The sequence below is a fragment of the Mus pahari genome, chromosome 10 (assembly GCF_900095145.1).
Source record: "Mus pahari chromosome 10, PAHARI_EIJ_v1.1, whole genome shotgun sequence".
Classification (NCBI taxonomy): Eukaryota; Metazoa; Chordata; class Mammalia; order Rodentia; family Muridae; genus Mus; species Mus pahari.
The window spans coordinates 65,339,570-65,366,453 of record NC_034599.1 but is presented as its reverse complement, the minus strand read 5'-3'; the positions used below and the strand labels follow the sequence as shown (position 1 = coordinate 65,366,453).

The window sequence follows — 26,884 nt, the reverse complement described above, 5'->3', positions numbered from 1 at the left end:
TGTGTGTGTGTGTGTGTGTGTGTGTGTGTGTGTGTGTATCATCAGCTGCTGCTTTGGGGGTTGAATGTCTTTCTGTGTGTCCATTGCTATTGCCTCTGAATCTCAAAGAAACTTCCATTCTCTCTGACAAGTGGAGCTTTTAGGAAGAACTTTCAAAAATAATTTAAGTTTTATTTTATGCATAATTGATACACATCTACATACTTACATACTTAAACAGATTTTTCTGACTTGGTAAGAACACCTATAAACTTGCAAAGGAAGATGGATTTAATGGCACATGCCTGTAATTGAAGCACTTAAGAGGTTGAGACAGAAGAATCTTAAATTTGAAGCCACTCTGGGCTATTTTGTGAGACCCTGTGATCAGAAACCAAACCAAAACATAATAAAAGTAATGGGAAAGAACTGGGACTGAAGAACAGGTTGCATGTGCAGGCAGCAGGCTTTCTCTTAGAATGTTTGCCTAAGAGTTCTAAAACTTTCTAAACAGAACTTTGACCTATAAGTCATGAACACAGTGTTGAAAAGGTTCTGGAAGCTGCTGGACATTTGGTTTGAATTGGAGAGAGGTGATCAGCAATAACCTGCTTTATCACCTGACTTCTGGGGCTGTGTGCCTTTTTGAAAAGTAAATTTAGTAAAAAGTCTTTGAGAAAATTGAAAAAAAAAAAGTGATTTTGGGCAAGAAAAATAGTTTTAAAAGTTATAAACTGTGCCAAGAATACTGCCATACCTCCCTTCATATATATGCTGTCATGTTGTGCCCATTGACACACGGACAAGTAAATGTAGTTTTGCAAATTAAGAAAAATATTAACTTAAAAGACAGTTGTCTGTTAGTGAACTTGAAAATAACTGTAGCTCCAGACTAGCTACTTAGAATATCCCCCCAGATGATGTGCTGGGAGGGGCTGTCAGTAAAGTGTATGATGTGCAAACTTGAGGACCTGAGATCCATCTTCAGAACCTATGGGGGAAGTATGGTGGTGTGTACCTGTAATAGAAGTGCTAAAAGACCAAGGCTGCAAGATCTCTAAGGTTATTGGCCAGCAGATTAACCTCACTGAATCACTGAGCCCAAGTTCTCAATGAGAAAACCTCTAAAACAATAAAGTGAAGAGTTGTCCTAGTTAGGATTTGTTTCTGTTGCTGTTATGAAACACGATGACTAAAAAGCAACTTGAAGAGGAAAGGGTTTATTTATTTGGCTTACACTTCCACATTGTCCTTCATTACTGAAGGAAGTCAGGACAGGAACTTAAGCAGGGCAGGAACCTGGAGGCAGTGGCTGATGCAGAAGTGATGGAGGGGTACTACTTACTAGCTTCCTCACCTTGGCTTGATCAGCCTGCTTTCTTATAAACCTATGACTACCAGCCCAGGGATAGCACCACCCACAATGGCCTGGGCACTCCTCCATCAGTCACTAATTTAAAAAAATGCAGCTGAATCTCTTAGAGGCATTTTCTCAATTGAGATTTCCTCCTTTCTGATGATTCTAGCTTGTGTCAAGTTGACATAAAACTGGCCAGCACAAGCGTTAATAATAACTACATTCTATGTCTAACTCTGGCTTACACACACACACACACACACACACACACACACACACACACACACTTACAAATGTGTACTGCAAGAGCATGTGCACATAGACAGAAATGTGCAGACAGATGCACTAAAAATATTGTCCTACTAGGCATGGTGGTATATCCTTTAATCCCAGCACTCAGTTGGTTGAGGCAAGTAGATCTCTGAGTTCTAGGCCAGCCTGGTCTACAGAGTGAGTTCCAGGACAGCCAGGGCTACATAGACAAACCTTGTCTTGGGGGTGGGGGGGGGGAGGGGACAACAAAAACCAACCAACAAAAATAATTGCTTACTGAAATGAAGTTTGGACTAAAATCCCAGGGTTGTTTTTTTTGTTTGTTTTTTTCTTATTTTTGGGTTGTTGTTTTTTTTCATTGTGTTGCTCAGCTTGCTTTGACTTTTTTACCTATTTCTAGTAACTGAGATTATAGATGACATATTATGCCAAACTTGACTTTTTTCTTTTTAAATGTCAAATAAATGCAGGTTTCTCAGTAAGAGATATGAGTATTTCAACAGTGACTCTGAAAGATAAAGATTTTCATTGAGGACATAAAAGAAAGCATCTTGTTAAGGGCTTACTTCGTGGCATTTTCTTGGCAAACAGGCCTTCTCATCTGTCTGTAGCACAAGATGTGACCTAAGGTGTGGAAATGCAAAGGCAGCAATAGAAGTGTTTCACAGTTGTGTTGGTGGCCTGGGGTGTGGGACTTAAAAAAGATTCCCTTTTCTCTGTACAGCTCTCCGTCAACAGTAAATCATTAAGGAGAGTGAGACATATTTAGAAAATGGTTACCTGCTTATACTTGTAGCACACAGGAGGCTGAAGTGGAAAGTTACAAATTTGAAGTCCGTTTTGATTATGTAACAAGGTGCTATCTCAAATAACAAATGAATGTATACTTGTGGGGTTTAGTTTTGTCCTGGCTTGAACCCAGGATGTACCTCTGAAATAATATTCCAGAGGATCCAGGTTTAATTCCCGTCATCCATATGTTAAGCTCACAGCTGTCTGTAACTCCAAGATATGATACCCCAACACAGACATACATGTGTTCAAAATACCAATGCTCATTAAATAATTATATAAAAGAAAAGGAATGATTTTGTTTTTCTAGAGCATTTGAGTTTGATTGGCAGCACCTATAACCACCTATAATGTAACTCCAACTTCAGGATTCCCTCTTCAGGCCTCCAAAGACACCTATACATGTTATAAAAATAAACACACACACACACACACACACACACACACACACTGGATAGATGGAATTTCCATCCAAGCACTGGCTGCTTTTTCCAAGGACCTGTGTTCAATTCCCAGCACCTACATTGTGGCTCACTGCCATCTGTAGTAGGATCTGATGTCCTCTTCTGTCATGCAGACATATATGCACTTATGTACTAGCACTTTCATACATAAAATACATATATAAATAAATCCTTAAAGATACATATTAACACATTAGTAAAAATGATGACAACCAAATCAAAACATTGCTGACTGTGTGATGGTAAGAATGTATACCAATCTCTTTTAGGTGAGTATGTTGTGGTAACCCTTAGGAAGCATGTTTTGTCAATGGCTGTCTGTATTTAAAGTATTTCTGACTCATACCTCTAACAAATTTTACTGTAGAAACTGAGCTTGACGTGTGTGTGTGTGTGTGTGTGTGTGTGTGTGTGTGTGTTAGAAAGGGAACTGCACATATGTTTGTCATCTCGGCATTTACCAGTTTTTATTGGGGACTTTTTCAGAAATTTTGGTCCAGTCCCTAATAGGATGATGTAAGTTGTAATGCTGTGAATGAAGTAGAGCTGTAAGTATTGACAGGAAATACTTTTCTTGCAGATGCTTCCTTGACAAGACCACTGCACCATCAAGCCTCAGCTTGCCATCACTCTCATGGAAATGCCCCTCCTCAGACTCAGCCTCCCCCTCAAGTGGATTATGTGATTCCGCATCCTGTCCATGCTTTCCATTCTCAGATATCTTCTCATGCAGCATCTCACCCTGTGGCACCACCGCCCCCAACACATTTAGGCAGTACAGCTGCACCCATCCCTCAGCATCTTCCTCCTGCTCACCAGCCGATTTCACACCATATTCCAGCCCCAGCACCTTCAGCCCAGAGACTGCACCCTCATGAAGTGATGCAGAGGATGGAAGTTCAGAGGAGGAGGATGATGCAGCATCCAACGTAGGTCTTGTGCTTTTAAGGAAATTGTGCTTGCTTTTCTTCATGTTCTGTTGATCTCTCAAGCATGAAATGTTTTGAAATTAGGTTTCACTGTATATGACAGTCTGGCGTTGAATTTTTAAACCTCCTGCCTTAGCCACATATTTCTAAGATATGTATCATCACACCTAGTTGGGGGAAACAAAATGAAACAGATAAATAAAGCAGTGTGACTTTAGTAAATCTTCAGCTTGGGAAAAACCTCATGCTGGGTATTGAATCTATAGCCTTGCAACTAATGGACAAGGATTTCTCACTAGAGTCTCTGGTGTTGGGGGTGGAGGTGCCACAGGGTAAGATGCTGGCCAGGATACACTGGAAATCCTGTCTCAAAAAGCTCACACACACACACACACAAAAGGTCTTTTATAAATGACTGTAGTAAAATACAATTTTCTATCTGCTTTATATGTTTATATGATATATCTAACTGGTTTGTACATATGATATGACATTTGTTTTTAGTTGTATAACATTTTAAAGTTGTATTTCCATTCTGCTATTCTCCTAATTAAAATATATATTGGAGAAATTAGTTTCATGAGAATATGAAACCTTTCTTATGCAATTATTATTATTTTTTGCTATTGTGTTTTGGTTTTGAGACAGGGTCTCATTATGTAGACCTGAACTTAGTAGAGACCCAGCTGCTTCTGCTTCTGACTCCTAAGTGCTGTGATGAAAGGTTTGCACCACTATCACTGGTTTCTGGGAGGATATTTAAATTAGAAATGTTAGAGTAAATGAGCAGTAAGTTTTTATAGAGAGTATCATGGACATTTTTTTCATTTAATAATTTTTTAATACATATTTCTTAGTGTAAATTAATTTCATGATTATCTATAGATTTTCATAATATAATAGAATTTTTTTCCTACATTAAGAAATAACCAATTATTCAATTATTTCCAGTGGTCTTTTTGTGTTCTGTGTTTCCAGGCGGGCACATGAACGGCCCCCGCCCCATCCACATAGGATGCACCCAAACTATGGCCATGGGCATCATATTCATGTGCCTCAAACCATGTCTTCACATCCTCGCCAGGCTCCAGAGAGAACTGCCTGGTCAGTACCTTCTTTACTTCAAACTGTGCTAAGCAGCTTCTGGTAAAACTGGGGGAAGAAATGCTTTGCAGTGGGGTACATGTCCCAGTGAACAGCTGTGTGGAAGACATTTCTGGGAGTAGTCATCTCTGGGTGATAAGACCCAGAAAGAAAGCAAAGTTTTGAGTTCTGGAACAGGAGCCACTTGAATCAGGGAAAGATTTGTTGGTTTTGTTTGGTTTTGTGTCAAATAATATTGTGTCACTGGGTTTATTGTAGAAGGATCAGGTTAAGTAGTCTTTCCATACCTCAGTATTTATCATTTCTCAGATAACTTTTTTAAAAAAGATTTATTTATTTTATGTATATGAGTACACTATATCTGTCTTCAGACACACCAGAAGAGGGCATCGGATCCCATCACAGATGGTTGTGAGCCACCATGTGGTTGCTGGAAATTGAACTCAGGACCTCTGGAAGAGCAGTCAGTGCTCTTAACCGCTGAGCCATCTCTCCAGCCCTCTGATGACATTTAAAATCCCCTTTATAATCAGTTTTGAGTATCTATCTCAGGACACACTTTAGGAACCTAGAACTTAGTCCTGTTGAACTGAATGTTTGTCTTCATGTTCCTCTGTGCTTCCTTCTATCCACACTCGGCTCTCTACAGCGGAGTGGGACTTTGACTGATTCTGTAGATGAGTGTCTATCTCTGAGGTCAGGCTCACGACCCTGCTTTAGCCACCTCCCTGGTCATGCTTGTGTTTGCCCCATCTGCAATGTCTATCATTGAAAGGAGAAATCTAGTTTGTGTTCTGAAGAAATGAAATTGGTTTACTTTAAGCTTTCTTTCTTTTTCTTTTTTTTTTTTTTTTAAGATTTATTTATTATTATATGTAAGTACACTGTAGCTGTCTTCAGACACTCCAGAAGAGGGCATCAGCTCTCATTACGGATGGTTGTGAGCCACCATGTGGTTGCTGGGAATTGAACTCAGGATCTCTGGAAGAGCAGTCGGTGCTCTTAACCTCTGAGCCATCTCTCTAGCCCTCAAGCTTTCTTTTTAATCTACTTGCTGCAGTTACTGTAGCAGAATACAGAATGGGCGTAAGGGAGTGGACCTTTAGCATAAGCCATTTCTGCTCTTCTTGCAGGGTCACCACTCTGGGTTTTAGCACTGAAGAGTTTTTAGATGTAGAAGCTCTTTTAATTGTCACTGACACCAAGAACCCAGCAAACACAGGCCTGAGGGAGCATGGTCACATTCAGTTGAACCAACTGAGTCAGCTCTATCTGGTGTAGAGCCAGGTCCCTGGTCAGAAAAGATCCTAGGAGGCACTCATTATCTCTCTTATTTTTGTGACTAATGAAAACTGAGTTGAAATGCTCTCCTGCTTATGCTCACAAGCTTTTTGAACATTTATTTCTGAAATGTACTTAAAATTATTAGTAAAATCAGAGGTGGGAGGGGGGCTAAGTTCTATCTGCCTCAGCTTTATAAGTTAAGAACCTTTAGAGGATTTTTAAAATATGAGTCTATGTTTCCATTTCTGTTGGCACTGTAAGGAAGATGCAAAGTTGAACTGCTCTCCTTCTTTCTCAGGGAACTGGGGATTGAAGCTGGAGTAACTGCAGCTACCTACACACCTGGTGCTCTGCACCCTCACCTGGCCCATTACCACGCCCCGCCTCGACTTCATCACCTCCAGTTAGGAGCACTTCCTTTAATGGTAAAGTGGGAATTTTTAATATTATGAAACATTTGCCTTGAAAGTTACATTCCGGCTGGGCGTGGTGGCGCATGCCTTTAATCCCAGCACTCGGGAGGCAGAGGTAGGTGAATTTCTGAGTTCGATACCAGCCTGTTCTACAACGTGAGTTCCAGGTCAGCCAGGGCTACACAGAGAAACCCTGTCTCAAAAAACCAAAAAAAAAAAAAAAAAAAAAAAAAAAAATCCTTTAAAAAAAGTTACATCCCCTTTCTAATTAAGTATTATATTAAAATATTAGGTGCAGTAGATGTTTTGCTAGAATTTTGGAATAATTCTCCTAATTAGCCAGCTGTTCTATAAAAATAGATATATTGAAATCTGAGTTTGTAATTTGAATTATAAAATATACTCTTGATATACTGAATGCCAAGAAGTAGGCTTTTCTGCACACTGATGACCATGACCTGCTATCATGGAGCTGCATTGGTGCATTGGTGAATTTGCCATCAATGGATTGGATCTGTTTTGATGCCACCATAGTGTAGCTGCTTCTGATTGACAGATGCAGATTTTGTTGTTACAGTGTTAAAAAACTATTTGTAATACTAACTATAGACATGAACAGAAAAGGAAGTACTCTTTGGTGTAGGAAGAGGCACTGCAAAGAGGCTCATTGTCCCTTGTTCTAGGCAGCTTTGGACTTTGGGTGCTGATTTTGCAAAAGTTAAGGCTGATGAGGAGCTGTCAAACAAGAACAAGCACTATGGGTCCATGTAAGCTAGTGTTTCCAGATACACTGGCTGGGGCAGCTCAGCCAGAACATTTTTGGCCCAGCACTCATGAACTCATAAGCCCCTTACCACTGAGGGGGCAGGGGGGGGGGAGGGGAGACAGAGACAGAGACACAGAGAGAATATGATTATGAAACTGCTCTGACAAGAAACTGGGATTCAGCAGTCAGAGACTGTATTTTGTTGTTGCTGTTGTTTTGTTTTGAGACAGAGTGTTGCTGCTATTTTGTTTTGCAACAGGGTGTTTCTATGTAGCCCTGGCTGTCTGCAAACTTAATATATAGACCACAGTGGCCTCGAACACAGAGATATGCCTGCCTCTGCCTCCCAGCTGATGTGTTCTGATTGTATTTATGCTTTTTGTGTGATTTAATCTGATTATCCTTGAAAGAGTCGTGCCTCCTCAATTATGGGAAAAGTAGATTTAGAGGTGGAAGAAAGAAATACCTTTAAGTGTGGCAGTAGATGACATAAAGGTAATAAGTTCCTGAAAAAAAAAAAAAAAAAAAGCACTGACAGATGGCAGGAAAAGGTCTAAGACACAATGAGTAGTATTTAGGCTGACACCAGGTTTCATTGTGTTAGAGAAAGAGTTAGGTGGGAGATTTTGGACCTACTAAATCTGAGATAGCTGTATCCAGTAAAAAAAAAAATTCTTTGGGCTAAAGATATGTTTTTGACCTGGCAAGATACAGTGCAGTGCTAAGGAATCCAAGGAGGAGGAGTAGATTTTCAGAGAGAGTGTAGAAGTTGAAAGAAGGTAAGTAGACAGTACAAATAGAGCAGTCTAATGACTGTGTGCCTCAGTCAAATGACCAGAACTGCCCCCAATGCTGAGAAACAAAGCAAGGTATTTTTATAAATATTTTTATATGGTCAGTAGTGTCTGATTATACAAAAGAATAAAGTTTGGAAAGTGTTGACGTTGGAATGGATTTTGTCAGTGGTATAACTGGTAAGAAGGGAGATGGTTACATTTTTTTTCCTTCCCTCTGTCTCCTTCCAGTATCCTTCCTATTTTGAGAAAGTAGAATTGACTCATGGTCTGTGCTTTCTAGGTAAGCACTCTACCACCAAGACACACTGCTTGTTCTTGGGGTACTTTTTAAGAAAGATGAGAACTTGTAACTTGGCTATGACAGGCAGAATTGCTAGAAATTCCAGTATTAAGGAACATTGAGGTTTGGAGGAATGGAAATGTTCTGACTTGAAAGAAAGCCAGTAGAAAGAATTACTTGTTCAGAGAGAGAAATAGGAGTAGTCAATTAAGTAAGGACCAGGTAAGGGAAACAAGAAGACTAAATTTGAATAGGAGGAGAAACATCCACAGAAGGTAGAGGGAAGGGTTTCAGAAGAAAGATTCACATATGGAGACAGAATTGCTTTTGACATTGCTTAGAGGAAGTTGTTTCTTGCCTGGTGTGATCTTAGTTATAAGTAAAGCTGCAGATAATGTAATATGCCCTTGAAGGTTAAGAGCTATTGCTTTTAAATTGTGTGTTTATTTTGAATTATTTTTCACATGTGAGTTGTCAGTATATTATAGTCTACTAGAAGTGTGTTTTGATTCAGCACAGGCTGATTAAAAATCCAGCACAGGCTGGAGAGGGCTGGAGAGATGGCTCTATGGTTAAGAGCACTCACTATCTGTTCTTCCAGAGGTCCCAGGTTCAATTCCCAGCACCCACATAGTAGCTTACAACTGTCTATAACTCTTGTTCCAGGAAATCTGTCTCCTTCACTCATGCTGGCAAAACACTGATGTACATAAAAATAAATAAATTATCAATTAAAAAATCATACTGGAGAAAAATAAGAAAAACAATTAAAAATCATGTTGGAGATTTATTTATAAATTGATAATTACTTATAAAGACAAAATAGTGCTTGCTCTGTGTCCTTCGTACATTCACTTGTCTTTTGGTGTCTGCTACAATAATGCTTGTACAGAGCTGTAAGCTTCTCGTTGTGATCTTGCTTTTGACTTAAGGTATTATTGATTTGTTCAATGAGAACATGCAGCAGTAGTACTACAGTGTGTACCTGAGCAAAACTTACCTGACATGTTTGCTCCCTGGGCAAAACCCATCCTTCATTGGTATAGAATCCTTGAGATCTGTATTTGGACCCACATTAAATATGAAAGAAAGACCGTGGTTGAAAATGTCATGGGAGAAGTATGCCACTAAATAGATGCAGGAGAGCTGAGAAGGCAGAGCCTGCTCATCATCACTGGGAGCAGCAAGTTAAGTCGGTACCAGTTTCTTAACACACTGCATGGCTATAAATGGCCATGGCCATAAAGAACAAATGTTCCCAGTGTAACAAATAAATTTAACCTGTGGCCAGCTCACAGAAAATGGAATCTGAAATATTCAGGATTTACTATACTGAGCAGAATAAGTTTGGTTTTTGTTTGTTTGTTTGTTTGTTTTAAAGTTTATTTACTTATTTTATGTATATGAATACAGTGGTAGCTGTCTTCAGACACACCAGAAGAGGGCATCAGATCCCATTACAGATGGTTGTGAGCCACTGTGTGGTTGCTGGGAATTGAACTCAGGACCTCTGGAACAGCAGACAGTGCTCTTAACAGCTGAGTCATCTCTCCAGCCTGGTTTTTTGTTTTTTGTTTTGTTTTTTAATTAAAGTTAGATTCACTGACAGAATCAATATGGGTAGTCAAGAAAATTCCATGCTTTTTACTACTTAGAGGATAGGATCTTATAAAATTTTTAATTTCTTTCAAGTTACTTTGCTACTACCAAGAGACCATCAGCTTAGTAAACTTGAGTATACACATATTTAATTAGTTAGTTTGTTTATTTATTTATTATCTATTTATTTATTTATTTTCTGAAACAGGGTTTCTTTGGGTAGTCCTGGCTGTTCTGGAACTCACTGTGTAGAACAAATTATCCTTAAACTTGGAGATCCACCTGCCTCTGCCTTCTGAGTCATAGGAATCCAAAGTGTGAACTACTATGCCTGGCTTTTTTTTTTTTTTTTTAAATTAAAAAAAAGAGGGATTGTATTTTGCTATGTTGCCCAGGCTGACCTTGAAACTAGAGCTAGCCTCAAACCACCTCATTCTACCTTAGTAGACTACCTAGCCTTCTTAGTAACCAGGGCTGAGTATGTCTCCCAACATCCATCTATATGCAGAGTTCTTTTGTGTAAGGTTGTATTTTAAGGGGAGCCTAACTGTCTCTCTTAATAGAATGTACAGTTGGAGTTATGGCTTGTCTTTTAAGCTGAGAGTATTAATTGATTGGAGGTTGATGTGATAGTTTGTATATGCTTGGCCTGGGGAGTAGCCCTATTGGGAGGTGTGGCCTTGTTGGAGTAGGTGTGTCCCTGTGGGCATGGGTTTAAGGCCTGGAAGCTAGTCTTCTACCAGCAGCCTTCAGATGGATATAGAACTCTCAGCTCTTGCACCGTTCCTGTCTGAATGCTTCCATGTTCCTGTCTTGAGGATACTGGACTGAACCTCTAATCTGTAAGCCAGACCCAATTAAATATTGTCTTTTATAAGACTTGCCTTGGTCATGTTGTATGTTCACAGTAGTAAAACCCTAAGACAGAAGTTGGTACCAAGGACTAGGGCATTGCTGTGATAGACCTGATCATGCTTTTGTTTGGAAGAATGTAGATTTTGGGACTTTGGATTTAGAAAGCAGTGGAATGCTTTAAGTGGGCTATTGTAGTAGGAATATGGAAGGCATTGTTGCTGTGAGTCATTTGAACTGTGCAGATCTGGCCCAACAGGTTTCATTGGAGAAAAACTTCAGTATATGGCCGAGACTGTTTTTGTGGTATTTTGGTGAAGAATGTGGCTGCTTTTTACCCTTGTTTGAAGAGTCTACCTGAAGCTAAAGTAAATAGACTCAGATTAATTGCATTGACAAAGGAAGTCTCAGAAACGCCCATCATAGACTTTGTTCTCTGGTTAAGTCTCATGAAGAACATTTTAAACAAGCATAGCAAGCTGAGAAAGGAAAAATATAAAATGTATGGTTTGAATATTAAAAGGGTACCAGGAAGTGAAATGGTGCTAAATCCTGTGTTCAAGGATATTACATTGAATTAAGGAATTAGTGACCTCGTGGTCAGAATAAGGGAGTAATGACTTTGTGATAAGATTCTATCCCTAAATTTAGATCTAGGTGTGGTGGTACACACCTTTATTCCCAGCAGATAAAGACAAGCAAATTTCTGAGTTCAAGGCCAGCCTGAGATAGAGCAAATTCTAGGTGAAGAAAAGCTTAAATCCTGGCATGGTGGTGCAGCTTCAGCCATGTGGCTCTGGCTTTATAGTCGAGAGGAGAAGGAGACTACTGGGACAATTGATGCTGGTNANCTGGAGCTAAGGAATTAGCGGTGATTAAGAAGAAACCAGCATCACTGAGGTGAAATCTTCTGGGAAGTGTTTTCTGAGGGCACAAAGAATCTGTGTTCCAGAGATAGCTAAGAAGTACCTCCTGTAGCAGCTGGACTTGGTAATGTTGTACAAGTCATCCAAGTGGTACTGGTTTTGAAGACATGGAGGGGAGGGGGGTCAGGAAGAGGAGCTGAGGCTCGCCATGTTCCTGCCTTGATGATACAGACTGGACCTCTGAATCTGTAAGCCAGCCCCAATTAAATATTGTCTTTTATAAGACTTGTCTGTTCACAGCAGTAAAACCCTAAGTAAGACAGTTGAATATCTTCAAAGTTAACAAAAATCACAAATCTTAATTGACTTCATCCATCTCTTATAAACAGGTTCCTGACATGGCAGGCTATCCTCACATCCGTTATATTTCTTCAGGATTGGATGGAGCATCATTCAGAGGTCCTTTTAGGGGCAATTTTGAGGTATGAAATAAAATAAGTGAAGATATTTCCCATGGTGTTTTTAGTGCAAGCTGAATTTATTGTGTTTTCATGAATAAGTAATATGGCTACTGTGGCTGGGAATCAGAAAGCAGCAAATGTCTGGTTTTCTCATGTTGTTTCTGGGACTTAACACAAAGATGTATGAACAACATCTTAAGGTCAGAAGTAACTAAAAAGAGAATGAATGCAGCCTGGCAGCGATGCAAACCTTGAATCCCAACAGTGGAGAGACAGGCTAGTCTACCTAGTGAGTAGCACTGCGTAATAAGACCCAGTCTTAACACAAAAAGGGGGATGGCAAGATGGCTCAGTGGTTAAAAGCACTGACTGCTCTTCTCAAGGACCCACATGGTGGCCTAGAACTGTCTGTGACTCTAATTCTAGGGGACTCAGTGTTGCCTTCTGGCCTCCTCAGATACCAGGCATGCATGTGGTACATATACAACTATATTACAGGGAAAACACCCATCCGCTTAAAATTTTAAAAAAACAAAAAACAAAACCTACTAAATCAGTATAAACATCCAATAAAGAACCATTTTAATGTGGCAGGAAACCATAATTGTTTTCACCAAGCTTTATTGGTAGAGAAACAGTTTGGAGAAAGGAAAGGCAAGTGATTCGTGTGCTGCTTTGGATCTCATTTATGGTTGGTATTTAGAACAGGTTGTTTCCTTGATGTAATGGACAGAATTGAGCTTCTGCCTCCATGTGCACATCAGACTTGCACAGTGCCATGTGGTCATGTCCTTATTTACAAGTACTTATAGTATTTGTATTATAGGGTTATACAATTTATATTTGTTGCATTTGTATAATTGACAGTACTCTCAAAGGAATATTCATTGTGGTTTTAATACTAGTTATTCATTACTCTCAGGAATTGATTCATCTAGAAGAAAGATTAGGAAATGTCAATCGTGGAGCCTCCCAGGGAACAATTGAAAGATGCACATATCCACATAAATATAAAAAGGTGAGGATTTAGTCCACAAAACTCCTAGATTGGTATGCAAATGCATGAAATGGCATGTTATATACTTTTGAATCCAGGATTCCGTGGTGGAAAATTAGCTGAAACATATGCTCTGAAACTGAAATCTCTTCACATAATCCCTGGTTTTCTGATTTAGACGGAGTCATAGATTTCTTTAATGTTCTTCAAGATACTTTTGTGCATTTTATAATACTCTTACTATATTTATATGTATATATTGTTACTTCTAGTAAAAAAAGAAACCTACAAGGGGATATCTAGAAAGTTTGTTCAACACCTTTTATTTGTTTACGAGCTCTCAGCTCTTTCTCTGGTTCAGGTGATAAGGTATTGCTATGTAGCCTAGGCTAGCCTTTCATTTGAGCTTCTGCCTCAGCCTCCAGAGCTGGCATTACGGGTGTGGCTGCCATGCTGGGCTTCCATCTACTCTTTAGTATGTTGTGCAAAATTCCATCATAAAGTAATACTACAATTTTTTAAACTATCCTTTTATGTGTGATGTGGTGGCCACACCTGTAATTCCATCACTAGAGAGCCTAAACGAAGAAATTGCATGGGTTTGAGGCCAGCTTGGGTTTATAAAATAAAACAAGCAACAACAATAAAAACAGTGATGGGGTGGGGTGGGGGAGAGAAACAGCGGTAAAACACATAGCCAGGCCTCTTCACTGATGTGTAGATACTATTTCTCATAACCTTAACCTTCATTCTGTGTAGTGTGATGTGGAAATTCCAAATTAGACTTGTTAAATTAGCTATTTACAGTGAACAGACAATGCTTAGTGTTGTACTAGAACAGTGAATATGGAAGTTACTATTAGTAGTTTTCATGTTTTCTAAGAGTGTCAATCAGGCATTACCACTGCATCCTGTCTAAACTAACTATTGTTATTGGAATTAATTTATAAAAATGTTTGAAATAGTCATTAGAAGAATAATTTACTTAACTATGTTGAAATAGTCAGTATACAAGAGTATCATCATCATAAATTAACAGTAATAGGATTTAACCTAGAGAATTTGTTACAGTTTGACTTTGTGAATATGCAAGTTACTGTTGACTTCCAGGAGTCAGTAATTATCTGGTAGTCACTTCATTCATTTGTTAATTCATGACAGTGTTGTATAAGAAATAAGTTGCATATGAATATGTGGTCTTGTTTTATTCTTGTTTGTTTTAAATAAACACAGACTTTACTCAGTTGTTCAATAATGTCATCTCTGCTAATAAGGTAACAACTGATTGGTTCTCACAGAGGAAACTGCACTGCAAACAAGATGGGGAAGAAGGGACTGAGGAAGACACAGAGGAAAAATGTACTATCTGTTTGTCTATTTTAGAGGAAGGTGAAGATGTGAGGTAACTAGAGATTTCTTACTTAAAGTTCACTCTCTTAAACAGAAAGGACTAGATTATGGCTCAGTGGCAAAGTGCTTACCTGGTTGCACAACCCTGGCAACTTTGTGCCTCAGCACCACAGATAGGTGATTGATTCACAAATAGATCAACTGGTCTTAAGAGGGCATGTGTTTAAAATTAGCTGGAAACTAAAGACTGTTGCTGATGTACCTACCATTGCCAGCTCTGTAAGCAAAAGAACGAGCAGATCAGAGTCTCCTTGTGGATGACAGAAACATGTTGGGGAGAGTGCACCTCCTTTCTGGACTGCAGCAGAGTCTGCGTGTGGCACTTGTGTAGTGAGCAGTGTCTTCTGTTAATCGTGCAGGAGTAACAGTTTGAAAGGATTTGGATGTCTGGATTATAAGGGCTTGAGATCATCGCTATGTACTCTATTGACAGCACTTGTTTTTCCCTCTCAGTTTTCTTTTTTTTTTTTTTTTTAAAGATTTATTTATTTATTATATGTAAGTACACTGTAGCTGCCTTCAGACGCTCCAGAAGAGGGCGTCAGATCTAGTTACAGATGGTTGTGAGCCACCATATGGTTGCTGGGATTTGAACTCAGGACCTTCAGAAGAACAGTCAGTGCTCTTAACCGCTGAGCCATCTCACCAGACCCCCTCTCAGTTTTCTGAGGCAGGGTCTCACTATATAGCCCTGGCTGGCCTCAGACTCTCTTAGTGCTGGGATTATAGGCGTGGGACTCTATGTCCAGCATAACTATACTCTTTGTGATTTATCAATGTTCTCGTCTTAACTTAGTATTATTATTTGAAAGTATTTTCTTTGTATAATTACCAAGATGATTATTTTGTTACCATCTTGACTTTTAAAATAATAATATCATATCAAATATAACAGAGCTATGGCTGGTAATTTTGTCTCTGCGAGGCTATTTTTATTATAACCTATTCAACTAGTAGTTGAGAGAAGAAAAAAGACAAATTATTGTTCACCACATTATGTGGTAAGGTTTTTTTTGTTGTTGTTTTTTGTTTTTAAATGTTGCTAAAAATGTGTTACTAGCCGGGCAGTGGTGGCATATGCCTTTAATCCTAGTACTTTGGAGGCAGACAGAGTTCTGAGTTTGAGGCCAGCCTGGTTTGCAGAGTTCCAGGATAGCCAGGGCTACACAGAGAAACCCTGTCAAAGTGTTATTATTTTTCTCATATGTATGTATGTATGTATGCATAAACAAATTATATAGTTTTGTGTGCATATACATTTGTATATCATGTATGTGCAGGTGTCCAAGGGGGTCAGAAAGAGAGAGCATTGGATTCCCCCAGAACTAGGTGCTGGGAATCTAATTGTGGCCCTCTGGAAAAGCTGCTGACATTCTTTTAACTGTTAAACCATCTCTGCAGCCCCTGTGTGTGTGTGGTGTTTTTTTTTTTGTTTGTTTGTTTTGTTTTTTGTTAAAAAAAAAAAACACACAGTCTTTCCATTGAAGGCATGTAGTTGTTAAGTCAGTCTCTTTCGGGTGTTACTGGCAGTGTCCAAGAAGGAAAACAGCAGTTGTAGGTATTATTTGTGACACATATTAGGCTATTGAGATATGAATAGCAACTCTTAATAATAAGTAGAAAGTTTCATTCTACTTTTAAATTTAGATTTAGTGTTACCTGGTCTTGTCTGTCAGCTTTATTTTTAGGTTTCTAATTGGCAGTTTGGCATGATACTCTGAAGTGAACATCTCCTGTTAGCCCACCTTATAAAGCAGTAGCATTTTGCTAAGTAGGTATCCCAGTTGCCCTATGAAAATACTATTCCTTACCTCGGGAATGTTGTTCAGCCTAATGTCTAAAGAGTTTCAGGATTGAAGTAATGGTACATACTACAGTGACCTTTAATTCCTATAGCAAAGGCAAGTAAATGACTATGTATTTCAAAGAAACTTCACAAGCATCATAATGATTTGATACCTAAAAGTGTTTGCAGCATCATACAACAGGGTATTTTCATCTCCAGGACATTGGCCACTCAACTACAAGACAAAACTAGAGTGAGATTGCCAGTGCTGCTTGACCTGACACTTTTCAGGAGTTTTATATAGTTTACTTTCATAGACATGCCAGTTATTTATCTTGGTAACTCATACATTATATTGTCCAAAATGCCAGTTTTATAATGAGTAATTCTTAGAGAATGTGTGTGCATGCATATAAGTACCACAGTACACATGTTGAGGTCAGAGGACAACCTTGGTTCCTACTTTATGCCTCCTTTGAAAGAGGATCTCTGTTTTTGTTCATTATTGTATGCACCAGGCTAGCTAGCTATCCAGCTTCTGGGGAATTTGTCTCCATCTCGGTATCCTTCTAGGAGGCATCCTGGACTACAGGTGTGCTGAGCCATTGCATGCTATTTTTCATGTGGGTTCTAAGGACCTGAGGTCAGGTTGTCAGGCTTGCCCAACAATTACTTTGCCCACTGAGCCATCCTGCCAGTCCTAGTCTTTGTAACAGAAAGATGCTTAGTAACTTTGTAACACTATTAAATTACATGTATTTGCAAATCAGTACCCCATAGAATTATCATGAAATTCATTTTTGCTTTTTGTTTTTTGTTTTTTCCAACAATAGGCGCCTTCCATGTATGCACCTTTTCCACCAAGTGTGTGTTGATCAGTGGCTGATCACCAATAAGAAGTGCCCCATATGCAGAGTGGACATCGAGGCCCAGCTGCCAAGTGAAAGTTGACGTTGTGTTTCAGAACTCTTGCTGTCCCTCTCATTCCCATCCTTCCTGGTACTGCAGTCAACCAAAGATGGCATGACTTACCTGCGCAGATCTGGAAGCCTTGAACTCCTTGGAGTGCTGACTCTGCTACATGGTACAGCTACCGCTAGACCTACAACTTATGTACACAGTTGATTTTGATGTATTTATAAAAGCTTTTGTGTTTTTTTTTCCTAGATTTGACATTACTTCCTGTATCATTTTACTGTATTTTTGCATGATTACTTGTATTGCATTTCTTTGCACATATTATGGGCTTGTGACCCTAAACTTGCAGGCAAGATTAGCTGCTTTAGTAAGTAGTATTTTGTGGTCTTTTTTTGTTTTTTTGTTTTTTGGGTATTTTTTGTTTTTCTTTTTGTTTTTTTACATAGTACCTTGAAAATTATGAATTTTTTTATCCATTACTAACCTTTAATTTAATCAATCATGTACTTTAGTTTAATGTATAAAGATCCTCTAGGAAATGATATTGTGTATTAAGACATTCCTTAATTAAATTAGGACAAAAATGGCTGCTGTATATTTACAATATGGAGTTCTGAGTTAAGTACCACCCTTAATACTGGGAACAGAATGTATGTAACCCATGTCAATCAGCTGCAGGTGGTACTCACACGACCAGAGTGATCAATAGGAATTTTCTTGGTGTTCCTTTCTTCCAGCACAGTGCAAGATAGAGTTGCTGTTGATGCCGTATGTTTAGACTGCTGTTCTGACCCTATTTATCTTTCTCTCTGCCATTTGGAACTTTATTCCCTAACCCAGGTTTTGCTGCTGTGAAACAGCGTTGATGAACACTAAATATTAATCTGAGATAGCTGGATTGTATATACTTGCAGATTTAAAAAATAGGGAAATTAAAAAAGACATGTAGAATTTTGTTAGGTCTTCTGCTAAGCACGAATAAGATATCTGCTTACATTAATTTTTATAAAGTCATTCAGTCAGAATTTAGGATTCAGTCATTGGCAGGTATCTATGCATTGGTAGAACTTCTAAGGGTCCCAGGATCACTTTTAAGGGATTTTTTTTTTTTATAGTTTAAATAAAGTCAGATGAATCTACATGTCTCTTGTTTTATTTCTCTCTAAACTTGAAAACAATAAATCTGCAGAATACTGTGAGGCACAGATTATATTGTCAAGCTACTGTTGCTATGGTTGTAGACACCCACTTCAGACATTACCAAGAGTCGATCACTGACTTAAAAATTTTAATTTCTATAGTTAAGATTTACAACATAATATAGAGTGAAAGTTAACATACTAACATTTCTCCTTTGGAGGAAGTTTTAATCCACTTCAGGATGCATATTAGCAAGATACTTTCATATACAGGATAACCTAATTTTATTTGTTTAAATATGCTTAATATGCCCAAGATTGCAAATGCATCCAGTCAGTAATACCACTGTCTGTATGTGGAAGACATGTTCCCATGGATCATATGTGAAGATGTCAATAAGCTTGCATTAAGCCACCTGCTTTGTAAGTGGATTGATTAATAAATAACTTATATTTCTATTGTCTTTGTGTTTCATAATTAGTGTTCTTAAAATGGTTTACATTGAACACTTTGGAGGTCAAATGATATCCACCTGATTGATATTTGCATATTCTGGTGCTTATATTCATTCAGTTTTGCCTTTTATATTAGTAAATATTATGGTACATTAATTTCATTATCAAAATGCGTCTACTGGGTATGCATGCAGATGGAGGGTGGATATAGTTAAAAGTATACTTGTGCGCTAGCGTGAAGACTGATATTAAGACATTTCTAAACTACAGGGGTTCTGAGATCCTTGCCTAACACTTCAAAAATAGGGCAAAAGTACCTTTGGTTACCAGTCTACATTATAGAAGATCAGGAAAGAGTAGATGGGCAGTGTCTGCTGTCTCCCTGGGGAAAAACCACAAAGAAGACTGTGATGCATACAGAACTACCTGCCATTAGAGCCTGAGTCTGTCCAAGAGGCTGAGAATAAGATGTGAAAGCTAGGGTTGTGTATGGAGAGATGACTCAGTAGCTTGAGTTCAATTCTCAGCACCTGTATCAGATAGTTTCCAAGCTCCAGAAGGATCTGACAACTCTGGCCTCTGTGGGAACCTGCACTTATGTATCCATAACCTTGCCCCCAACACACGCACATAATTTTTAAAGAGTGAAGAGAGTTCCATGCTTTGGGGTCCTACTGGTGTTTTTTCAGAACATACGGATTCTCACATATGAGATTTAGATACATAATTGATATTTTATAATTGATACTGCTTTATATATGTTTGTTTTACTCTTTTATTTTTGTGAGACAGTCTCACGATGTAAGCCCTGGCTTGGAATTCATTATGTAGACTAGGCTGGCTTCAATTTCAGAAGAGCTGCACCTGCTCTCTGCCTCTCAAGTGCTGGAGTTTCCTACTACACTACCCACAAAGACACACAGTACTAAAAATAAATCTTAAAAAGAGAATATAAATTATTGCTTTAATTCCTAAAAGTTTGGCCTTTCAAAGCAAATGCAGTATCATGAGGTGCGGCTAACATTTCTGCTGCTACTTTGTCCAAGCAACTCGTAACTCAATGGGGCAAAGACAGTCGCCTTCAGCATTCACAAGAGCTTTAGCTTCCTTCTGTCCTATAGTCATGGGAGATTCTACTCGGTGTGTGTTTAGCTTCTCACCTTATAATCACAGCAGCAGTATGTATAGACAGTGCTTAATGCTATGTCAGTCAGCTGCCGGAGAGTGAGAATTTATGCCCTCTATTCTCGTTACATTTTGTGTGAGTGGTGGTGTATGTGTGCATATAGAGGCTGTAAGTCACCATTGTGCACCCTTCTCCATTGCTCCCTGTTTGCCAGGGACATGCCAGTTTGTCTGCCTATCATTTTAAAAGTAGTTTTCTTGCCAAGACTACTTTGGACATACTGTCTTTTATAGGTAAATATTCTCTCTGACTGGAGTCAGAACTCTTCAAGATTCTCTGTTGCATCTGATTCATGCTTCCATATTGTATAAACATACCCTTCAAGACTCTTATCAAATGGCAAAACATCTGGAAATGGTAAATGCACTCCGTTTTTCCATTGAAAGCATGAACCAAGACAGCATTGAGAATTCAGATTGTTAAAGGGATCGCATATCCCAACCACTATAGTATGTTAGCCAAATTGTGACCCCCTGAGAAGACAAAAACATACTAACCAGCAACGAAAGACTTACTGTAGGTCACAGAAGTGCCCTCGATATGTCATTGTTTTGTGACAACCACCACAAAACTTGGTTTCAAGTACTTTTATTTGCTCACAGATGCTCAATTTGGGCAATGCTAATGGAATCTAGTTCATCTTTCACTGTGGTCCTCCTATGGCTACATTCAGCTTGGGAGTGCTACTGGAATAGTCTGTCCAGCATGCTTGACTTAGACATCTGACTCTTTCATTTGCATGGTGAGAATAGCTCATGGTTCACTGTCATCTATTTACCAAGGGATAGCTAGACTTAATACAGTGGGTCAGTGATCCAGGGACTGCCAGGCCACCTTAGAGACTATCGAGGGTACTAAAATGAGTGGGCACGGTACAGGAACCCCAAACCAATACAATTTGGCCATTTTAGATCCAGTATAAGGGCTAGCCATGCAGCTCATAAGGTAGAGTCCCTTGGCCCCAGGAAGCCCTGGGTTCTGATAGTGCAATATACTAATTGTAGTGCAGCTTGTAATCCCACTCAGGAGGTAGAGGCAGGAGGATTAGAAATTCAAGGTTGGGCTGGAGAGATAGCTCAGGGGTTAAGAGCACTGACTCCTCTTCCAGAGGTCCTCATTTCAATTCCCAGCAACCATCTGGTGGCTTACATTAATTTGTAGTGGAATCTAATGTCTGTCTGGTGTGTCTGATGACAGTACTCATATTACATAAAATAAATAAATCTTATAAAAATATTTTTAAAAAAATTCAAGGTCATCCTCAACTACATAGAAAGTTGTAAACCAGCCTAGAACACATGAGAGCTTGTTGTAAAATTCATTCACCACAGTAACCTAAAGTACAGCCAATGGTTTTGTTAAAATACCTCATTTCATTTAGAGATGAATTCTGTGTTGCCAAATTGGTGCTGAAATCATGAGTTTAAGAGATCCTCCTGCCTTAGCCGCCCAAGCAACTGGAATTACAGGCATGTGCTAATAGTACAAACTGCAGAGCGCATTTTTTTCCCCAATCCAAACCAAAGCGTCCCTACAAAGAGAAAGCTATTTGTAACGACTGTGATTGCCAGAATGATGGATAGGGTCAGCAGCCACAGAACTTTCATTTCCTTTAGCAGGTATTTGAGACAACTTAGTGGAATATAAAGTTATTTCTGCTCCTTTGATTTCCAATATCCTTGTGTAATTTACATCGAAGGGTAATTCTGCCAGCCTGTCTTTTCAGGTGGGAGTGTTGGACAACACTGCTTCTTCCTTTAGACTCAGATGGGAAATGTCAGATTTGGGTGAAGGGGGAGGGAGCATTTATTATTCCCCAATAGAAGACACTTGAACAAGACTGATGGGGTAGCCTGATCTCAAGTCGTTCTGCTGGCACTGCACCGTTTTCTGTGTTGTTTTGTTTTCTCCTTTTCAGGGCTTTGCACATACATCATACCACTAAGCAATGGCTCCCCACTGTAGCATTCTTTTTCTGTCTTGATTACTACCTAGTCTTTTCCCCAGGGTAATATTCTGGTTTTTTGACTCGTCTCTCACTGTTCATAACTTGGGATACTCATTATTTTTCTTTTGAAATCTTGTGCACATCACACCGTCATTTGACAAATAGTTTCTGAGTCCTACTGTATTGTGCTGGAAGTCACACAAATCACGTCTAGTTTGAATTATGACTCTGTTGGGGATCTGTTTTAGGAAGACCACATACAGCACATATCCGAGTCTCAATCATCATGTAGCCCTGAACGACCTGGAGACGATGGCAGACCATTCTAATCCAAATTCTCAGGTAGACGTTTCCGGAAGAGGAAGTAAGGTCAGAAGTAGCATTTCCAGGAAGTTCTCTGGAGCCCACTTCTACCTAACCCAGAACAAACTTTTAAAGACATCTGTCCTTAGGTGAGGGCTCGCCCCGCCGCAAAATTAAGACATTCTTTTCCAGTAGGAGGAAAATTATTTTGTTTAATCTCAGGGACTAGAATTTGAAAATAAGACAAGGAAACAACAAAGCCCGGCGGTCTCGCTAGTTGCTATGACAAGCAAATACAAGCCAGCCAATCAACGTGCAGAAAGGCCTTCCAGTCTAGCCAATGGGTTGCGCGCGCCCTGCGTGCGTCTACCCAATAGTGCGTGAGCGGCGCGGTATTTGAAACGCGGACCAGGCGGTGGACGCGGAGCGGAGGGGCCCTGAGCCTCCCAACGGTGTCGCAGATCGGAGTGGCTGTGCCTCGTCTGCACTTGCCAGGGCGGCCCTCATGGCGCTGCTCCGACGCCCGACGGTGAGTGCGCCGGGGCTACGGTGCCCTGCCCTGCCGGGTGGCCGGGGAGGCTGCAGGCGAGGCCCTGGCAGAGCTAAAGCCGTCCAGAGGCCCGGCCTGGGGTCTCCATTCCTGTCACCACTCGGGGCTGTGCTGCGCTGGGGATGAGGACCGGGAGGAACCGGGAAGCCGCCCAGTGCCATTTCTCTGCTTTTCACATTTTTCAGTTTGCTTCGTTTGAACTTCCCATTCGCGTCTCCATACTGCCTTCCTGGCCAAGGTCATTAAAGTGTGGTTTTGTCCTCTTAAAAACAGGAATAACAAAATAAAAACAAAAACCCACCCAAGTGTAAGAGGAAACGTACAAAACTTGGATCCTAGGATGGCAGACAGTGAGGCAAAAGGCCAAATTCATTTAATTACCTTTTTGAGAATGAAAGTATTACCGACTTTTAGGCTTTAATTGTACTTGGGTCTACTTTAGTTGAAAACAAGAGGGCCCCGACACAGCTGGCTGCCATTGTCCTGACTAGTTAAAACCTGCCAATTCCTCTTCCCCTTGAATTCAGGGGTACCCCTCATTACCAGGCTTTAACTCATAAGACATTGAACTTTTAAACCCATTTCGAATTTAGCCGTGGAGTGCTAGCAATAAAGACTGGACAGCTTAGCTTTGGGGATCAGAATCCTAAACAATGAGGAGCATACGTCTTGTAGCTCTAACTACCACTAACAAGTTAATTTTTGTCTAATTTGTTCTTTCAAATTATTTAATAGTTAACTCTTCTATAGGGATGGGGTTCAGTTTATCTGGTCTATCCTACACAGGTCATCTTTAAAAAAACAAAAAAAACCCTAACCTTTGGGGAGGTATTTTGGGGTGGCTAGCCCCCCCTCCCAAACTCTCAGGAAGTTAAGTATTTTTTTTTTCTCATGAAATATTTGTTATTGTACCACACTGTAAACTTTGGAGTTTGAATAGCAAGTCTTGTCTTCTTAACTGTATTCAAGATAAAGGCAATTAATTTCAAGTAACACTATTTTTTTTTTTTTCTTTTTCATACAAGTCTGACTCTCCCAATACTTCAGAGGTAAAATTACTTTACCCATTCTATTGTCATTGGAAATATCCTTAATTTGAGTCTATGCTATAAAAAGCTGTTTCTGAAGGTTTCCCCTTGGAAGTGTAGTTCTTATTCATTTCTTAACATTATAATCCAAGCTAGTGTGAAGTCTGAAACATAGAGCTTTAAGCAGCTGGACTATCATTAACTATTGGTATTAAAGCTCTTTATCATTACAGATATACTGTGTGAATGGAAGTTTCTAACAGACTTAACTGACAGGGATCACTTAACAACAGACGCAGGTTACTTATAAGAAGTAATCATTTAGATGGGAGACTTTGGTATCTCTTAAAAACTGCTTGAATATGCAAAACAATTTATAAGATCAGTAAAAAGATCTTTGTTTTATAGGTAAGGCTGTGGGTGTTTGCCTAATTGAGAGTGATATTTTAAATAGCATTTTTAGATTTCCTAAAATGTTCCTTTTCCCATAAAAATAATTAAATTTAAAAACAAAAAACCAAAACCCAACTCTGCAAGTTCAAGGTCAGCCTGGTCTCCAGAGCGAGTTCCAGGACAGCCAAGGCTGCACAGAGACCCTGTCTCAAAAACAAAACAAATTAAGCTTTTATTTGAAGTGCATAAATAAAGTACATCATGGGTGTGCAGTACGTTCACGGGCCAGAAGAGTATGTCAGATCCTCTGGAATGGGAGCTACAGTTTGTAAGCTGCTATGTGGATACTGGGAATTGAACCCAGTCCACAGCACTAGAAGCCGGAGAAGCCAATGCTCCTAACTGCTGAGAGCCTGCTCCAGGTCCACCTTCTCCTTTTAAAATAGAGTTCAGCATATTCACCTTACCAGGGTAGTTCTGACTTTGAGTATTTGGCATTATGTAGGTAGGGATTTTTCATTTCCTCTGTATTTAATGGCTTGTTTGTTTATTTACTTGCTTGTTGTCGGTGTGGTCTTTTTGTTTGTTTTGTTTTAAGGTGTCCAGTGATTTGAAGAATATTGACACAGAAGTTATTCCTAAAGCCAAGAGCCATGTGACTATCCGGAGGGCAGTTTTAGAAGAAATTGGAAATAAAGTTAGAACCAGAACCACTCAGGTGGCTAAGGTAACAAGGACAAGATGGCGTGTGCGGAGGGCCACACTGTACAGGGGATACACTAGTCATCCTGCCCTGCTCATTGGTCATCTTCCTTTATAGAAACCTCAGAACACCAAAGTACCAGTTCCGCCCACCAAAGTGACAAATGTCAACAAACCGCCGAAACCTACAGCTTCTGTGAAACCGGTGCAGATGGAGGCGCTGGCTCCAAAGGTAGGAGGTCCTGAACTTACAGTATGCATTTAAATCCTTTCATTTTAATTTTATGTGTATGGGTATTTTGCCTGCATATATGTCTGGGCACCATATTTGAGACTGATGCCCTATCGGGGGAAGAAAAGAAAGCGTCAGATCCCCTGTCACTGAAGTTACAGATGGTTGCAAGCTGACACATGGATGCTAGGAACCAACCTGGATCCTCTGCAAGAGCAGCCAGTGCTCTTAAACACCGAGTCATCTCCCCAGCCCCCAACTTGGTGATGCCTCAATTCCACATTAACGGTGGTCGCTATGACTAAGTAGCTCAGCTGGAGTTAGAGTCCCGAGCTAAGGGACTTGGTAGCTTACCCGTTTCCCATAGGTTCAAGAGTATACCTGCTCTCATACATAATTACTATGAGATAGATATTTCTGCATGCCAATATAGTAATAGGCACCCCCTATCTCTGTCTCTGTCTCCCCTTCCCTTCCCTTCCTACCTCCCTCCCTCCCTCTGTACACATCTGGAGGTCAAGAGGACAACTTTCTAGAGTTGTTTTTCTCCTTTCTCCATGTGGGTCCCAGGGTTTAGGTGGTGGCAGCAAGTGTTTTTAGTCACTGAACCATCTCACAGGGCTGATCTCCCCCCTCCCACACACACCTGTTCAGGCTGACCTCAAACTTAGAGCAGTCTCCTTGCCTCAGCCTCCCAAGTGCTGGTATTATAGGCATGTGTCACCATTATGCCTGGCCAATTAATATTTCATATATGACAGAAATAATCTGAAATGGGAGTTCCATTCAATATATTTAATGAGATACTGTGCACCCATAAATATGAATTGAATTAGTACAGCATTTAAAGTACAGCATTAAAATGTTTGGAACATTAAGTAACAAAATCAGATCATAGTATATATATATATATATATATATATATATATATACACACACACATACATATATATATACTGTATAAAGTCAGATTTGCTCTTAAACAGCTGCATGTATATAAAATATTAATCATAATTTTATTTTTAAATGTTGACTTTCATTTAAAAATTTTAGCCTTGCTGGTTGGTGGTAGTGCACAACTTTAATCCCAGCACTTGGTAGGCAGAGTCAGGTAGCTCTCTGAGTTTGATGGTCTACTGAGTGAGTTCCAGGACAGCTAGGACTACACAGAGAAACCCTGTGTCAAAAATTATTCAGGCTACTTAGGCAAGGAATGTAGCTCAGTTAGTAGAGGGTTTGCCTAGCATACAAGAAGCCCTATGTTCAGTGCCCAACACTGCATAAACCAGTCATGGTGGTACCTATCTATAATCCTACCAGGAGGATCAAAGTTCAGGGTCATCCTTAGCTGGAGTTCAAGGCCAGCCCAGGACATGTGGCCTTTTTCCCCCTAGACTATCACATAAGACTGAATCAAAGGAAAAAGGCATCTGTCTGTCCATCAAGATGGGCAGTAGCTCTCCTGCAGAAACTGTGCTTAGCACGCGAGAGGCCCGGGGGTCAGTCCTCAACATTGAAAAGTAAGAGTGGGGGGCTGGTGAGATGGCTCAGTGGGTAAGAGCATCCGACTGCTCTTCCGAAGGTCCAGAGTTCAAATCCCAGCAACCACATGGTGGCTCA

At 39.8% G+C, this 26,884-nt stretch overlaps 2 protein-coding genes across 7 annotated transcripts in view; both read left to right on the top strand.

Moving 5' to 3' along the window:
• Positions 1-18,930, top strand: part of Rnf111 (ring finger protein 111) — a 68,339-nt gene extending 49,409 nt beyond the window's left edge. For 3 of the 6 annotated variants that reach the window (XM_029543051.1, XM_029543052.1, XM_029543050.1), the window contains 7 exons: positions 3,446-3,794; positions 4,773-4,898; positions 6,481-6,607; positions 12,145-12,237; positions 13,139-13,234; positions 14,488-14,615; positions 17,243-18,466. In XM_029543051.1, coding sequence (XP_029398911.1) covers positions 3,446-3,794; positions 4,773-4,898; positions 6,481-6,607; positions 12,145-12,237; positions 13,139-13,234; positions 14,488-14,615; positions 17,243-17,360 — 1,037 coding nt within the window. In that variant the 3' untranslated portion in view covers positions 17,361-18,466. Of the gene's footprint in view, positions 1-3,445; positions 3,795-4,772; positions 4,899-6,480; positions 6,608-12,144; positions 12,238-13,138; positions 13,235-14,487; positions 14,616-17,242 lie in introns of all 6 variants that reach the window. The other 3 variants (XM_029543053.1, XM_021206408.2, XM_029543054.1) reach the window with 3 other exon arrangements.
• A 3,852-nt stretch (positions 18,931-22,782) lies between these two features.
• Positions 22,783-26,884, top strand: part of Ccnb2 (cyclin B2) — a 13,651-nt gene continuing 9,549 nt past the window's right edge. The window contains exons 1-3 of the mRNA XM_021206476.2: positions 22,783-22,888; positions 24,929-25,057; positions 25,151-25,264. Of these exons, the coding sequence (XP_021062135.1) occupies positions 22,865-22,888; positions 24,929-25,057; positions 25,151-25,264 (267 nt within the window). The 5' untranslated portion in view covers positions 22,783-22,864. The remainder of the gene's footprint in view (positions 22,889-24,928; positions 25,058-25,150; positions 25,265-26,884) is intronic.